The sequence below is a fragment of the Mytilus trossulus genome, chromosome 1 (genome assembly GCF_036588685.1).
Source record: "Mytilus trossulus isolate FHL-02 chromosome 1, PNRI_Mtr1.1.1.hap1, whole genome shotgun sequence".
Classification (NCBI taxonomy): Eukaryota; Metazoa; Mollusca; class Bivalvia; order Mytilida; family Mytilidae; genus Mytilus; species Mytilus trossulus.
Genome location: NC_086373.1, coordinates 94,942,641 through 94,961,008, shown reverse-complemented (window position 1 = coordinate 94,961,008; position 18,368 = coordinate 94,942,641). Strand labels below are relative to the sequence as shown.

Below are 18,368 nucleotides of genomic sequence, written 5' to 3'. Positions count from 1 at the left end.
TTTCATGAAATTTAACTGAATTCTGTGTTGAATGAATAATATGAGTTAAGATGTTTTCAGACATTGTGACAAAAGAAACATTTGAGAATAAGTTGGAATTGAGTTAAATGTTCATTCAGGATCATGTGAAGACAATTCAGGCCCAGGTTCCCCCCAAAATTACTGAATTCTAGCAATGGTTTTAAATCAATATTCAGATTTTGTGTATAACTTATCTGAAAATATTCCAGTATAAACATTATTATTTCAGATAATCTAAAGAGGACACCAACTAATGGTTATACAACCAATGAATTGTGGAAATCTCCAGATAAATTTGATAGATTTGATGCATTAGTTGCTCTGGCCTCCTCAGAACTTGGTGGTAATCAAACCCCTCCTATCAAAAAAATATCTCATAAAAAAAATGGACCTAAAACTCCACCTGGCTCCCCACCATGCAAACGTAAATCTAGGAGGAGTAGGTCATCTAGTAGTGATACAAGTTCAAGTAGGTCACGATCTTCAAGTTGTTCTGGATGTAGTTCTCGTAGTCGAAGCAGGAGTTACAGTAGCCGAAGCAGGAGTAGATCTTCGAGTTCTAGTTCCAGTCGTAGTTCTGTCAGTATAAAACGTAGTAATAAAAGTGCATCTGTAAAGACTAGTAATCCAGGGAATCAAGTACCATATTATTCCAATAATACGCCTCCTATTGCAATGTCTAGTATGAACTATATGCCTAATAATAATATAATACTCAGCCAACAATTGAAAACCGGTGTAAATCATCATCTCACTAACAGTGCATCATCGTTACTTCATCAACAGGCTATAAGTCAACAGCTTAATAATCATGCCACGTCATTACTCAACCAGCAGTCAAATAGTAATGGAGCAATAATTAACCAACAGTTGAGTGGACCTTTACTGGCAACTCCATCTAATCCTGGTGGACCATTACTGGCCACACCACCTAATTCTGTTGGATCATATGTTCAAAACGGCTCAAATTATTGTTTGGTTAATAGTAATACACATTTGAATGGTGGTGGAATGGTCCTCATGGGTGGAACTTCTGGAAATGCACCAATACAGAACACTGTCCCTATTTTGCCAGGGACATCACTACCTAATAATGTTGTACTTCTGTCATTCTCACAACAAAATGGAGGACAAATTGTCAGGACTCCTACACCAACAAACACGGTTCCTGTAGGAAAGAAGAAAATAGTGGAAAAACTTCAGCAACCTCCGCCTCCTCCTCATGCTCTACTAGGTATTGGTGGTTATAAATCAAAACAACCTAATACATCTCCTCAAAGATTTAACGTACCCGACATGTCACGTCCACCACCTAACATGAACTTGTCACCTAATACTGCTGGACACAACAAATCTCCTGGACATAGTCCACTTAATGATCAGCGACCAATGTTTATAAACCATCAGGTGATGACGCATCCACGTCAGGAAAGTTTGGGTCTCCGTCACAGTAGTCCTCATCACAGACCTTTTAATCCAACAGAAATTGGTTTTACTGGTCAACAACATGTGCAATCAGCTAATAAATACCGTCAGAATCTTCCACCGAACCCATTAGGAGATGGTGCAAGATTCACACAAAATCCTAGATTCAACATGACTAATGTTAGACCAAGATTTAACTCCTCAGCACAGCAAGGTAAAGGTTAGGTTTATATGAAATGTCCGGGATAAAAGTCTTAAAAACTCTTTCTTTACTTGTATATGATAATTCAGTACCTATTTATTTGGTATCAAGTTTATATGATATTTTGGTATATTGTTAAATGCTTAAATACTATTATTGCAAAGATGTTTTTCACAGTATTTACAATAGATAAGAAATCTGTATATTATTAAAAGCTCATAGGATGGTGCTCATGTTATATCTTTATAAGAAAATTTTGCAGGTTTGTTTGACCTGTAATTATCTTTTCAGGTTGGCACTGATACAGTTTCTTCAGTAACTGATCATTGGTGTCAAGGTCACTGAAAAACAGTTTCCATAGTAACCAATTTCTGATGTCAAGTTAACAGATTATTGATCACCACGTCTTTCTGTCATCTTTGATGTGCCAAATAAATGAAGATCTTCATATGTCATATTCCTACCATTAATTCAAAAATAGTGTGTAAAATGAATGGTGAAGAAGAAGAACTTGATTATAGAGCAATTTATGAAAGATGAATAAATGAAGACATTTATATTTCATTTGTCAAATAAATATGATCATCAATTAAGCCTTAATACCTAAAAAAAAAAATAGCAGGTTAATGTTAACGGCCAGTAAAATTCATTTATTTTGATAGAAAAATGGCAAAAAAAATTTCCTTTCATATTTTTGTAATACTTTGACATAATATATGAATATGTTGTATTGATGTTTACATTTGCTAAAATATATTTTAAGTAGCACTTGTTTACATTAGATCATTTAAGTTTAAATTACAAAATCAGCGATAAAATAAAATTTGCTCAGTTTATGCTGTAGGCATGATGATCTTTTTTGTATAAGAATTAATAATCATTCCCTACTACATTTTTATCGTTCAATAAAATATTTAAGGGGATTGATATTTCTTTAAAGATATGAATTTTATCAGCGGTAGATTTTTTTTATTAGTTTTTAACACATATAGCAAAAGATATAGGACAAAAGTAATTCCTTTTTTCAATATTTCCTTTACTTTTACTTCTTGAAATATCTATAAATCATTCTAATCCTATCTCTACTGATTTTTCATGGTTTTGTTTTGTTTTTTCATCACTCAGGACTCATTTGTTGTATTGCATGAATTTTTGTTATCAAGCACATGTTGTTATGCTTTTATATAAGATGATAGATTCTTGTATATTAAAATTTCATTTATTCAATATTGATAAGATAAGGTCATTAATTTTGTAAAAGTGAAAAATTCATGAAAATTTGATAGGCAATGGATTCAAGATTTTTAAACGGAATGTATTTCGCTTTATTATATTCAGAAATGTTTTAAAAGGATAAACTTTTGTCTATACACTGAACTTTCAGCTCATTATGAATTAAGCTTATTATATCATGTTATAAATAGGAATACATTTAGTTTTAATTAGGGACAAAATTATTTTTAAGTGTTTACAATAATATAATTTTTTCAATTTTACATATCACATGTGTTTTAGTATGAATTGTTTATATACAGCCCATTGCATTGGACTGTTATATTTTGGTGCTGAATTAAATTATATAGCATTGTTTAAGGGAATTGTTTATAGTCAGATGAATTGTTAGTGCTATTGTAAAAATAGATTAAATTGTTTTTATGTTGCAACATGAATTAATTTAAAGCAACCCTCTTATACAATGTTGTTAACAGAATAATGCAACGTGCTGTAGTGGTTTTCTATTAACATGTATAGGAATCAGATGTTTGATTGAAAATTGATGTGGAATTTGTTGTATGATTGTTTCTGCTATCCCATGTCTTAACACTATACATGTTAATGGTAAAGTCCCATATGATTTGTTGATTTTTTTGCTGTAAAAGTAAATTATTTGAATGCTTCAAATGTACATATGTGTAAGAGTATAGACAGACATGTAGTTGTGTTTGATGGATTAGATAAGGCATTCTGTTGTGGAGTCAACATTGTATGGAAAGAGTGGATGAAAGATTGTTCAACCACAATTTGAGTAGAAATTAATATCTGTCACAAAAATAAAAATCATTCCAGAATTACCGCATATTATTTTACTTATAGAAATGGCATGTTCTCATTTATGCAGAATGGAAATATTGTATCAGCTGGCCAGTCTAAAAATATTATATATTCTTTTTAGCATGTTTTTTTTTTTTTAAACTAATTTGAATATATAACTTGTTTTTAATATTATATTTTTATTATTTTTATTTTAAAACTTGATCAATTTTGATAAGCAAAATAAAAATAATCTCAAAAAATTTATATCTTGTAAAAAATACATTATGTTAATGTAACATCTTTTTGCTTTTTCATTCTATCACAATTTCTCATCTGACAGGAAAAAGTAATACCCATATGTCAGTTGTTTCCAAAATATACATCTTGATAAGATTAAAGCATATTACAGTAACATGATTTGATAACATACAAAATACAGATACATGTTTGTGGTACATATTCCTTAAAATAAATCTGAAAGAAACAGAAGAATCTTTTTTCGTTTGAAATTACAAGTACCTCATTTATATCACAACTTAACATTTATTTTGGAAGCATATTGCGTTCTTATTTTCTCATCTGTCGTAAAAGTTTTCCAGTTTGCAATAGGATTGAATGTAGGAACAAGATTGCTCAGAGTTTTCAGGGTTGATTTTAAATAGACTGGAAGAAGCAGGGTTTCGTCTCTTTTTTGGAAATTTTAATTATTGAAGAAAAGAAGTAGATTGTTACATACACCCATAACTTTTAAAAGCAACATAGGAGAACATTTCAACTTTTATAGATTCACACTTTTCAATAATTTATCATTTTTAGAATTTTTATGCTAATTTTTTAACACAGAAAATATTATTCATCTTCTTGTCATAATTATTGGGTAAAAGTTGGTAAAGGCAGCAGCTAACTAATTATCGGTGAATAAATAAAATATACTGGTGATACTTATTGATAATTAGTTTATACGCTTCAGGTTTTATATATATATATATGATGTATTTAGATAATTTGATTCAGGGCAGCTGAATAATTAGAATTCTATTGGTGTATGCATAGTTTGATGAGCTTGTCACTGTTACATTATTTAAACTGTTAAACTTCTATCCTGTTCTCTCTGTATTAACTTGTGGGTCTATACTCAACTACATAATTTAATTTTTCATGTTAAAGCTCCTAAATAATTTTATACAGGTAATATGGAAAATTTATTCTGTTTTCTGTATAAAAAAAAACTACAACATAAATTATAACAGACAAAGGGTATCCATCAAAACTGAAAATAAAATTAATTGTTAATTTAATGCTGTAGTGATATAGATCCACATAGAAATATAGAGGAACAGATGATATGGTTTGGATGTGTCATTTTACCTTAGCTTGTTTATTTACCCACTCTTAGTTTGTTATTATAGTCAGTAACTAAAGGGAATTATAGTTGATCATTGTAAATATTTCACTTGTTTAAGTTAATTTTTCCAATATAAGTTGCATCAGTTAATTCAGATCTCATTTCATCAATAAAATTTATAAACTGTCTGATATCTTGTTTTATGGCAGTAAACATTAGAATACATGTTTTAGCATCCCTATGTGCAAAATAGAATTGATATTAGAATAACAAGGGTGCACAAGCTGAAATGTCTCGCCTTCTTTACTAACCATTGATAGTATGTTGATAGTCGTAAATATCAAGCTTAACTATCACTTAAACTTAACATGATCCAAGAAAATGAGGTCAAGGTCAGATAAACCAAATGAGAAATATTTGTACACCTTACAATCGTTGAATACACTAAACTTAGTTGATCTGTTGCATTTAAATTCTAAGAAACAGACTTAACCAATGAAAATAAACATTAACCAATGAACCATAAAAATTATGTCAAGGTCAGATGAACCATACCAGGCAGACATGTACACCTTACAATCAATCTATGCATTAAATATAGTTAGCTTATTGTTTATAGTATCCAAATAAAAAACTTAACAATGAAACTTAATATTGACTTATGAACCTCCAAAAATGAAGTCAAGGTCAGATGATACCTGCCAGACAAACATATACAGCTAACAATCCCTCCACCCTAAAAAATATAGACCTATTGTTTATAGTTTAAGAAAAACAGACCAAAACACAAAAACACAAACACTGTGAAATGAGGTCAAGGTCAAATAAAACCTGCGAGACTGACATTTACATCCTAAAATATTTCCATCCACCATATCTAGTTGACCTATCACATATAGTATTAGAAAAAAATACCTAAAAACTTAACTCTTACCCCTGAACCATGAAAATCAGGTCAAGGTCATATGACAACTGCCAGTTGGACATTCACACCTTGCAATCATTCCATAAATCAAACATAGTAGACCTGTTGCATACAGTATAATAATAAAACAGACCAAAAAACAAAAACTATAACCACTGAACCTTGAAAATAAGTTCAAGGTCAGATGACACCTGCAAGTTGGACATGCACAGCTTACAAACCTACCACACACCAAATATACTAGACCTATGGCTGATAGTATCTGAGATATGGACATTGCCACCAAAACTGAACCTTGTTCATTGATCAACTAAATGGGTTCATCATTAATCCAACACAAAAATGAGCAAACCATGTGGAATGTCCAAGAACCAACATATGATCATTATACAACCCCAAAATTTTTTGGAGGTTCATATAATGCTATGATGTCGTCATCATCCGAAGACATTTGGTTTCTGGACAATTATTTCAGTTTAAGTAAATGGATCTCTATTAAATTTTTAGCTCACCTGGCTTAAAAGGCCATGTGAGCTTTTCTCATCACTTGGCGTCCGTCTTCGTCATCGTTAACAATTTTTCAAACATCTTCTCCTCTGAAACTACTGAATGGATTTGAATGAAACTTAGCATGATTGTTCCATAGATTATCCTGCACAAAGTGTGTGCTTCGATTTTTGATTTGTCAAAAAACATGGCCGCCGTTACTTAAAATAGAACATAGGGGTCAAATGCAGTTTTTGGCTTATATCTCAAAAACGAAAGCATTTAGAGCAAATCTGACAAGGGGTAAAAATGTTTATTAGGTCAAGATCTATCAGCCCTGAAATTTTCAGATGAATCAAACAAACCATTGTTGGGTTGCTGCCACTTAATTGGTAATTTTAAGGAAATTTTACTGTTTTTGGTCATTATCTTGAATATTATTATAGATAAAGATAAACTGTAAACAGCAAAAATGATCAGCAAAGTAAGATCTACAAATAAGTTAATATGACCAAAATTGTCAATTGACCCCTTAAGGGGTTATTGTCCTTTAATGACAATTTTCACAATTTGTTCATCATATTTGCTAACTTTAAAAAATCTTCTCCTCTAAAACTACTCAACCAAATTCAACCAAACTTCAACTGAATGATCAGTAGGGTGTATAAAATAAAGTTTGTGCTTTATTTTTTATTTCGTCAAAAAACATGGCCGTCTAAAAATAAAGCACAGGGTAAAATGCAGTTTTTGGCTTATATCTCAAAAACTCCTGCATTTAGAGCAAATAAGACAAGATGTTAAAGTATTTATTAGGTCAAGGTCTACCTGTCCTGAAATTTTCAGAATTGGGTAACTGGTTTTTCAGGTATAATGCCCCTGAATTGATGATTTTAAAGAAATTTTGCAGTTTTTGGTTATTATCTTGAATATTATTATAGATACAGATAAACTGTTAATAGCAAAAATGTTAAGCAAAGTAAGATCTACAAATAAGTCAATTTGACCAAAATTGTCAATTGACCCCATAAGGAGTTATTGCCCTTTAAAGATTTTTTTTCACAATTTGTTCATCATGTTGACTTACTTTAAAAAATCTTCTCCTTTGAAACTGCTGTATCAATTTCTGCCAAACTTAGGCTAAATGAGTTTCAGAGTATTTAGTAAAAATTTTATATTTCATTTCCTTGTATGTCAGAAACATAGCTCCTATGGCTAAAATAGAACATAGGAGAAAATGATTTTTTTTTTTGCTTTTAAAAAAAATAGGACGATTCAAAGAACATTTGAATAAATTGAAAATCCAAAATAATCATTGATGAGAGATTTAACCAAAAAAAAATTAAGGTGAGCGATTCAGGCTCTTGAGAGCCTCTTGTTTAAGAAGCTTCAATATCACAAAAGGAAGGATAGAATTTATTTTTGGTATGATGGTCCCAACCATAATTTTAGAAATTAAGGGTCCAAAACGAGCATTTTTCTAGTTTCAGGATAATAACTTGTGTATAAGTATTTTGATTGTTCTGAAATTGTACCACAATGTTTAATACCACATGTAGAAGGTTGGAAATCATTTTGGGGGTTATGGTTTGAACAGTTTAGGAACTAAGGGCCAAAAATATTTTTGTAGTTTCCGGACAACAACTTGTGTGTAAGTGTATGGATATCTCTGAAATTGTACCAGAAGGTTGCATATCACAAACGGAAGGCTGAGATTGAGTTTGGGGTGATTGTCCCAAACATGCACGAGTTTGGGGCCAAAAACAAGCATTTTCTAGTTTCCAGACAATAACTTATGTTTAAGTGTATGGATCTTTCTGAAATTGTACTACAAGGCTCCATGCTACAAAGAAAAGACTGGGATTGAGTGTGGGGGCAATTGCACTAAGGGGAATTCAAAAAGTTGGAGGGGAGAGGATAATTTTTTTACATACATTTTTTTTTAAAGAGATATTTTTTTCATTTTTTTTTTCGTATTTTTGAAGTTTCAAAAAGAAATCTTCTATTGACCAGTTGTGTGCAAAATATTTGTAAGATCCTTGACCACATTTATTTTGGGTCAGAAACCTATATTATGTCAAAAAAAATTGATCACAATCCAAGTTCAGACAGTAATGTGATAAAATTTCCCCAACTGATCAGGGTTTGACATCTGCAGTCGTATCAGGCTGTGTTCAGCGTAGCATTTTATCTAAAAAATATCATAAACTAGACCAAATGAACACGACTCTTCTTTGTTTACATGAATTATCATTGATATGATTATTACACTTTTAAATTGTCGAAATACTTGGGTTTTTTATCTCAGGAATAAACAATATAGCAGTCTTTGGCAAAACCTACCAGAATTTTAGGTCCTGAGACGATGGGATTTAATTATATAGGGAAGATTGTCCTTAAAAAAATGTTTAATTTCTTTTCTAGTAATCGAAAACATATTACGTGCATTGAATATCGATTTTGAGTTGCCAATTAGATATTTTTTCTCATAACCCCTTTTAAAAGACACATGTCAAAAGTGAGTATAGTCAGATCTAGTTCACTTGGATAAAATTAAAATAATCTTCAATATTAAAATTTAAAATAGGGTATAGTTAAATCTTAACTTTATTAAGTATTCATATAGATGAGTACTAAATTTATATATATGTATATACATATATTTTAATGGGTTATGCATACTTGAGATGTCCCTATTTTTTCCTGTTTTTTTTTATATCAGACAGCATCCTATATCTTGCTCTATGAATGTTAAAAACATATCTGCGACACTGAAATTCCAATGCAGATAACATTTTGATGTTTATATTTTTGTTGCTAAGTCCAACTTTTTCCGTAAGGAGATAAGAGCAGTCCAGTATAGTTTTGATTTTATCAGTTTCAGTAAGGTATTCCATTTCTCTATCTGTCAGATTATGATATTCCTTCTGAAGATCTTCTAAAGACGCTTTTCTGGTTGTTTCTAATAATGTACATTTCAATAAAAAGTGTGGTAAATCTTCAGTTTCTTGTCCACACAGAAGGCAGGTGGCTTCAACATTATTCTGATTAAATCTAGATCTGTTTTCTTGAAGAATGTATGTTCCAGAAACAAGTTTTAACTTAATAGGCAGACGGTTTATGTCTCTTGGAGATTATGTTTTGATATAGATGAGCGGGTGTTGTTTTCCAGGGTGGTATTCATCAACATTTAAATAGCTTATATTTCTGTATAGCTTGGAGATATCTGTATAGTACTCTTTCCAATATTTATTTATATAATTATACATTAAATTTTTCCATTGAATTTTTGTATACGGAGTGTCTAAAAGAAGGTAAATTTCTGGAAGAGCATATTTCCAAATATTTGTTTTTACTTCAATGAACCAACTGTGACTATCTTGGTCTTTGACTGCTTATTGTCTTCTAGCAATTTGTTTTTCAGTTGATTCCTCTGATAGTAATCATATACTGTAAAAGTAGCTCAGTATTTTTATATGTATTTGTCCTTCAATAGGAATCATTCCAGATATAATGTATCGACAATCGACAAGTGTGTATGTCAACTTCTTAATAAGTCTGAGTCTACAAACCTGTAGTAAGCAATGGCAAATCACCACACGGACTTCAACAATAAGAGAAACACATGGCCGGCGTATTTTCGGCTATATATAAATGGCAGTGCATACTACAACTTGTCAAGCGGTACCACGATTTCCCGAGAACTACGAGAACAACATAATATCCCGAAAACAAGATTATATTATATCCCGAGAACAAGATTTTTAATTGTGTTATAGGTGTTTTTATTGTGTTTTTACTACTTTTTACAATAATAAAGAATACTAATAAGAGATAATACTCGTTTTTATTCAATAAAAATGCAATTTCAGGTCAAAATTATGATTCGTCAAAGTTTTTACTAAAATAACATGTTTTCAAAATCTTAGTAATTATATTGTTTTCTTATGATATAATTAAATGCTGTAATTACTGTACAATTTTCTCCAAATATCTCCTTTTAAACTAAAGCTTGGTGTTGTTTTAATACAAAATACAAAAATTTCATATTGTTTTCAACAAGGAATTTGCATATAAGTAACAAGACATAAAAATCTATTTTCTGAAGATTGCGTGTACTTTTATTAATTATGAACGCCATAAACCTTAATTATTGTATGCTGTTACACTTATTTAAGCAAAAAAACACATATAACACCATACAAAATCTTGTTTTCGGGATATTATGTTGTACATAAATTTTCCTAAAAGGACATCGTCACGAGATTTATGGCTGCGTTTCCCCCAGTGCGTGACACATAATACATGGGGGGGGGGGGGGGGGGGGGGGGGCTTATACAGTCAGTTGTTAGTCGTGACCTAAGACAGCTGGATGAATGGTCAAGAAAGTGGCTTATGTCTTTCAATCCTGAAAAAAAACAGAAATTATGATGTTCTCAAATAATGAGATACAAAACCCTAATTTTACTATGAACAACAAAAATACCAATTATTGTGCGATCTCATAAGCATCGGTGTCTTCCCGATTGTCCCACTTTTTGAAATTACAGGTAAAAAGGTAATGAAATTTTGTGGGACAATCGGGAATATGTTTGTGGGACAATTGGGAAGTTTAAATGTGGGACAATTGGGAACTGTTTTTATAATCTGATTAATTTGTTTTTATAGCGTGTTGCAGTTTATCAAAGATTACTTATCAATGTAACTTATAAAATATGAACAAAATAAGAACAAATAATAATATTTACATATTTTATTTTGCTCATAGTAGGTACAATTGAAGAATCATATAATATAATATGAAGTCTTTAAAAAAAAAATTTTTTTTAGTCAAAGATGCATATTTTTTTTAATTATTTTTTATTGGCTTTGAACTCGCAGACAGTACTGCGAGTACTCTCAGATCTGTACTTAGTGTCTTTGTTGTGGTGATGTCCCAAGCCAGGAGCCTGTAAGTCAGTGGTTGTCGTTTGTTGCCGTGTAACATATTTGTTTTTCGCTGGTACAGGATTGGGGAAATGTTCGTAAATGTCGCCAACGTCGCCAACATTCTGAACAGTATCCTGTTCGCCAACGTCGCCAACGTCGCCAACATTTTGAACAGTACCCCTGTTCGCCAACTTCGCCAACGTCGCCAACATTCTAACCAGTACCCCTGTTCGCCAATGTCGCCAACGTCGCCAACATTCTAACCAATACCCCTGTTCGCCAACGTCGCCAACGTCGCCAACATTCTAACCAGTACCCCTGTTCGCCAACGTCCCCAACGTCGCCAACATTCTAACCAGTACCCCTGTTCGCCAACGTCGCCAACGTCGCCAACATTCTAACCAGTACCCCTGTTCGCCAACGTCGCCAACGTCGCCAACATTCTAACCAGTACCCCTGTTCGTCAACGTCGCCAACGTCGCCAACATTCTAACCAGTACCCCTGTTCGCCAACGTCGCCAACGTCGCCAACATTCTAACCAGTACCCCTGTTCGCCAACGTCGCCAACATTCTTACCAGTATCCCTGTTCGCCAACGTCGCCAACATTCTTACCAGTATCCCTGTTCGCCAATGTTGCCAACGTCGCCAACATTCTAACCAGTACCCCTGTTCGCCAACGTCGCCAACATTCTTACCAGTATCCCTGTTCGCCAATGTCGCCAACGTCGCCAACATTCTGAACAGTAACCTTGTTCGCCAACGTCGCCAACATTCTGAACAGTACCCCTGTTTGCCAACATTCTGAACAGTACCCTTGTTCGCCAACGTTGCCAATATTCTGACCAGTACCCCTGTTCGCTAACGTCGCCAACATTCTAAACAGTACCCCTGTTTTAGTACCACTGTTTGCATACTATCTAAACATAATGAAGGTTTGCCAACTAAAAATATATTTAATGTTATTTAAATATAACATCTTAATCTTAATAAATATTGGCGAACTCGGCTAAATTGGCAAACTTCAGTAAGTTGGCAAATATTACATATACACATTGCATGGCAAGCAGTAATGTTTTCCTGAATGTTTGCAACCAAGCGAACAGTATTAGTTTGTAAATGTTTGCGAATAGTAATGACTACATAAATACTGGCAATGTTAGCGACGCTGGCGATATTTGAATGAATTTGTAAATGTTGGCGAACAGTATTAAGTTTTGTAAATGTTGGCGACATTGGCGAACAGTTATGAGTTCATAAATTTTGGCGATGTTGGCAAACAGTAATGTTTCATAAATGTTGGCGATGTTGGCGAACAGTACAGTTTGTAAATGTTGGCAACGTAGGCGACATTGCTAAACAGTGATGTTTCATAAATGTTGGCGACGTTGGCGACGTTGGCGAACAGTAATGAGTTTGTAAATGTTGGCGACGTTGGCGACGTTGGCGACGTTGGCGACGTTGGCGAACAGTAATGTTTCATAAATGTTGGCGAACAGTATTCAGTTCATAAATGTTGGCGACGTTGGCGACGTTGGCGAACAGTATTGAGTTCATAAATGTTGGCGACGTTGGCGACGTTGGCGAATTGTAGTGATTTCGTAAATGTTGGCGACGTTGGCGACATTTACGAACATTTACACAATCCTGTACCAGAATGCATTATTTGTACATGAATTATGCCATTAGTTTTCTCGTTTTACATTAGTCATTTTGGGTCCTTTTGTAGCTATGTGGTATGGGATTTGCTCATTGTTGAAGGCCGTATGGTGACCTATAGTTGTTAATTTCTGCGTCATTTGGTCTCTTTGGGAGAGTTGTCTCATTGACAATCGTACCACATCTTCTTATTTCTTATGAAAGTCTGGCTCTTCTTTATAATTGGTGAAGAGTCCTGTTGACTGCAAAAACAATGGGAAAATTGGAAAAACAACCTTTGATAGTGATTCTTGGATTCAGGTTCAGAAAAAAAGTTTAATTCAAGACCTTAAAAGATCTATTTCATAAATCAGAAATATTATATTTTTTTAATCAAAAGTGTATCAATCTAATGATTTAAAACACCTTTTTTTATACTTTTATAAAATTAATATTAAATGTGCAATAATTAATTCTTGTTTATTTAGCAAAACAAACAACAGTTACATTGTTTATCTAAGAACATTTTACTGGTGTCTTCCTCCTATTCCCACTTTTAGAGTTAGATTTATTTTAAAATTTTTGAATTTGTAACCTTAAAAAAATGTCTACTGTACTAATAAATCGTGATATAAATAATATTATAACCAAGTATAATCTTAAGATGTGGAATAAAAGTATACTTTAAAAATATAATTACTTGGACCAATAATCAAAGGTATAAAATAATTGGTGAAAACCGTTAACTTTACTTCAAAGCATTAAACATTGATATAAATTGTGGTCCTCATCCAGTCAAGTCATTATTCAGTTACAATGGCTAATGCACAACTACAGGTAAAGTTTGTTACAAACAGACTCGGGAACCAAAACATTGTACACAGTGGGATTAAGTTCCAGGGAAAGAACAAAAGGGGCATAAGAACTTACTGGAAGTGTTCAACTTCAAACTGTCTTGCCACCATCAATAATTTGAACACAATACCAACCAAAATCTCAGCAATTCCAATCATCTACGATGAAGAACTAGTAACCTTTGGAACCACTACTTAACAACAAATCATTTAGAGGGATGGCACAGCAAGCTGAAGAAACATGTCACTCGTCCACATCCAAACATCTTTCAACTTATAAAACTTCTGAAACATGAGGACGCCTTCAATGCCCTGACCAGTATGCAGCTGAGAGTGGCCACCAAAAAGAAGTATGTAGAAATCAACAACAGATTAGACGAACTTAAAGTTAGACACCGCAACCAGGAAGTCACAACAGTAGAGTTTGGTAATGCAGCCTCCCACCTTCTTCATGTGGAATAGATAGATAAACTTTAATAGACTTGTATACAGTGATTGTCTAATGTGTGTGCTACAATGTGTGATTTGATTTAGTGCTGTTGTATAATTTGTGTTATATTATGCTTGCTTGAATCTATAGTTGAATTTGTGTTAAAAAAGTAATAAAATCATTTAATTATATTTGTTTTGATTTCTTTCATACTTCTTTTATTTAAAAAGAAACAGAATTTATACAGAAAAATAACTTATTACCTGTTCTATTAAATAAAACACTGGCCAATTAACAGTTGATTAAAAAATGTTTGTACAGTTTAATCCTTTGTTTGCACAAGTTTTCCTCCTATTCCCACATGAAATTTTACCTTTTCTTACCAGATTTATAAAAAGTGGGAATAGAGGGAATGAACCATTTTACTACATAAAATAATGTGGGACAATCAGAACTTTTCATGTGGGACAATCAGAACTCTAAAATTTTAAAAAGTGGGACAATCGGGAATAAACCTAAGCATCCAGGGGTTACATTTAGAAGTGACGCAAAATGGAACAACAATGTTAAAAATATATTAAATAGTGTTAAAAAAACATCTGAATATACTGCGAAAACTCAAATAGTAACTTAGCCGACAACATTTGGAAAAATTATATCTAGTAATTATTAGACCATTTTTTTGAATATGCAACTGAAGTATGGGACAATTGCGGAAAAGTTTATTCAATTAAATTAGAACAGCTACAACTTGAAGCTGCACGAATTGTAACAGGTTTGCCTGTTTATACACACTCTGAGACTGTCTTAAAAGAGGTTGGTTGGGAAACTTTAGAGGAACGAAGAAAAAGAAGAAAACTACAATTATTTTATAAAATTCAGAATAATAATGCCCCTGAATGTTTATGTAACCTTGTGCCCCCTAAAATTCAAAGTACAACACAATATCCCCTGCGAAATGGACAAGATATCATTTTACCATTTTACAGGCTGACACTGACTTCCCAATCCTTTATCCCATCAACAATTAAACTTTGGAATAATTTGAACATATCAGTTCGAAATGTAGACTCGTTATCAAAATTCAAAGAAGAATAAAAAAAAACCCACGAAATTCGAAATTCGAATCAATCTAACTTAAAACATTATTTATATGGTCCGAGAAAATTGAACATAATATTAACACAATTTAGATGTTCGGCATCGTTCTTGAATTGTGACTTGTTTAGAGCTAACATTATATCTGATCCAACATGTAAATATGGTTTGGATATTGAGGACATGCACCATTTTTTCTTTGATTGTTCCTTCTATCTAAATGAAAGGGCTATTCTGTTTAATGGTCTCAGCTGGCTTCCCGAAGGCTGCGATTTGGACTTAACACTACTGGTTTTTGGAAAAGAAACTCTTTCCTATGATCAAAATGTGCAAATTGTTAAACAAGTATTCAATTTTATAAAGATATCAAAACGATTCCTCGTAGTATAGTATCAACATAGGTAAAATGCACATCATCATCATTATCATCATCAACCTAATCTCTGTCGTTCTTTCCTCATTCCCTCTCCTTTTTTCAGTATAGATGTGTAACAGTAGTCTCAGATTATGTATAAATAGAATATAAAGAATGGAAATGGGGAATGGGGAATTTGTCAAAGATACAACAACCCGATCAAAGAGTTAAAAAAAGCAAAGCCGTAAGTCACCAATGGGTCTTCAAGACAGTAAAAAATCTCAGTTGCACATAATTTTCAAGAAAATGATTATAACAATGTTTCTTGAATAATTCAACGCTATGACAATTTGTTATTTTGAGTGGCAAATTATTCCATACCTTGGTTGCAGATTAATGAGAGTTTTTTTTTATAAAAAAAATTGTATTTGGTCTTGGAACAAATAGATCATTATATTAGAGACAGATCGCAAGTTGTGGTGTTACATATCATTAATGTTTAGCATTCTTTTTATATTAAGTAATCCGAGGTATTAGTCCATTTACAATTTTATACATTAGAATATTGATTGTTGGTATCTTATTCTTTTGGTTAAAGATGAAAACATAAAAGGAAAAGGAAAAGAAATATCGCACTCCAATATAATTCTTGCTACTATTTTTGAAGTTTTATAATTTTGTAACAAATTTCCCCAAACTGAACTACGATGGTCTATATATGGTAGAATATATGCATTATAAAAAAAGTTGCCTTGTGTGTATTGGCAAATATATAAAAGTGATATTTTAGATGAGATAACAGAAAAATAAAAGTTAAAAATCTCATTGCATCATTTATTTGATAAAATATTATACCATTTTGGCAAAGTCAATCACACTGAAAGCTTAAAAATAATCAAAAATATTTAAATTAAACTTGCTTTTGAAATAATAGTCAGTTATTTGAATGTCGTTGGATATCGGTCGTTTAACTTGGCCTCCGATTGCCTAATGCCAGCAAAATAAAAAAAAATGTATATTTTCCAGTATTTTTTTTAGAAATAAGCTATTTTGCCGGCTGGAATTAAGATATTTTGATCAGAGCATCTAGGTTATGAGACAAGTGCCTGTAGAAGTAAGAATCAGCCAGCAATGTCGGTATAACGGAATTAGCCGGTCCGACTAATTATCGACTCTACATACATATTGATTCTTTCATCTATGCACTATGCTGTAAATTGAAGGTATATTATCTTAAACTTTTCATTGGTAATAAAAAAAAGTTTATTTTCTTGTTTCTCGTGTATGTAAAAAAAAAAGTTAATTTAAAGTATATTTCGATATTTCTTTATTAATAATAGTTTAAATATCTATATTTTATTTGCTAAATGTGTTTTCTTGTCATTATTAAAAGTATACTTCTTGTTGCTAAATTATTCTTCTTGTCGCTTCCTGACGCTTTTTGTTTCTGATTAGTGAGAGACCCCGGAATAGTACATTTTAAAATAGGTGGGAGTTACTCCCCCTCGCAGGCTTATCGCGTTTCTAGATTTATCGAAGAGCAAATGTAAATAAACATCCGAACGAATCAAAATAATCTTGTGACAATGGCTGAAGCAGTTCAACCAAAATCATCGACTAAGGCAAAAAAAGTACATGCATGTCTACCAATTTGGTGTCATTTCGACTCTTTTAGTTCTTATTTTATGTTGTCTCTCATTTTTCAGTTTTTTTTGTATAATCAATTGTTATTAATGTGAGTATTGTCTATTGACGAAACAGCTGAATTTATAAGAATCATAATTTAGAAATATATAAATTATGCAGTCCACACTATACATTATTTCTTGATTTCACCACTACTATTAACAATTTGGCAGTGGTTAGTTCATAAGGATATGTCTCTTAAACACCTCATCGCTATGTGTCCCCCATGACTGGACATCACAAAAGTTCCCGTATTTTTTTTTACATCATAATAGAAAATATGTTATGCCACAAATAAAAAAATGAGGTCAAGCAAAAGCAATTCACGAGTCATGCGGCACAGATTTCCAAATAGCGATAAGGTATAGGTATCTGGGTTAATTCGGCTCTTACTCAATACACCTTATCGCTATTTGTCTGCCATCACACAGTTTCCCATAAAATTTTGAAGTCATTAAACCAAATTTCTGACGCTACAATGGAAAAGTGATTGTGCATGACATCAAAAGTTCAAGCAGAAGGGTCAGCCTGGATCAGTGATAAGGTGTATCTGACCCAAGAGTCATTGAGGTCACTCCGGCCCTTTTAATAATTAATATAAAAATTCAGAGGGTTTTTGTGACACATGTGCTAGGCCTCTCCACAGTCATTTTGGTCATATTGAAAAAGTGAGATTTTCCAAATTGAAATAAAAATGGGAAAACATCAATAAAATAGGGCAGTTGCTTGGAAACAAGCATAGGATTTCCTGTACTATCATTCTATTTCCACCTCTTGCAAAAAAATCTGCCCCCTTTTCAATATGACTGAACTAACATTGAAGTGGCCTATTCATGGTATACTTGCACAACTAATCTTTTTGGGTAATTTTGTCAATCATTTTATTTAATGGGAATATACAAATATAGTCGAAAGATACTTACTTAATCCTCTTCATGTTCTAG

General features: G+C 32.4%; 2 protein-coding genes across 5 annotated transcripts in view; both read left to right on the top strand.

The window, feature by feature from the left end:
- LOC134691571 (histone-lysine N-methyltransferase, H3 lysine-79 specific-like) overlaps nt 1-5,215 on the top strand; it is a 36,916-nt gene extending 31,701 nt beyond the window's left edge. For 3 of the 4 annotated variants that reach the window (XM_063552139.1, XM_063552161.1, XM_063552154.1), the window contains exon 23: nt 251-5,215. In XM_063552139.1, the coding sequence (XP_063408209.1) occupies nt 251-1,671 (1,421 nt within the window). In that variant the 3' untranslated portion in view covers nt 1,672-5,215. The remainder of the gene's footprint in view (nt 1-250) is intronic. The other variant, XM_063552146.1, reaches the window with a different exon arrangement.
- Nucleotides 5,216-17,306: 12,091 nt separating this feature from the next.
- Nucleotides 17,307-18,368, top strand: part of LOC134691555 (ectopic P granules protein 5 homolog) — a 58,316-nt gene continuing 57,254 nt past the window's right edge. The window contains exon 1 of the mRNA XM_063552123.1: nt 17,307-17,369. Coding sequence (XP_063408193.1) covers nt 17,325-17,369 — 45 coding nt within the window. The 5' untranslated portion in view covers nt 17,307-17,324. The remainder of the gene's footprint in view (nt 17,370-18,368) is intronic.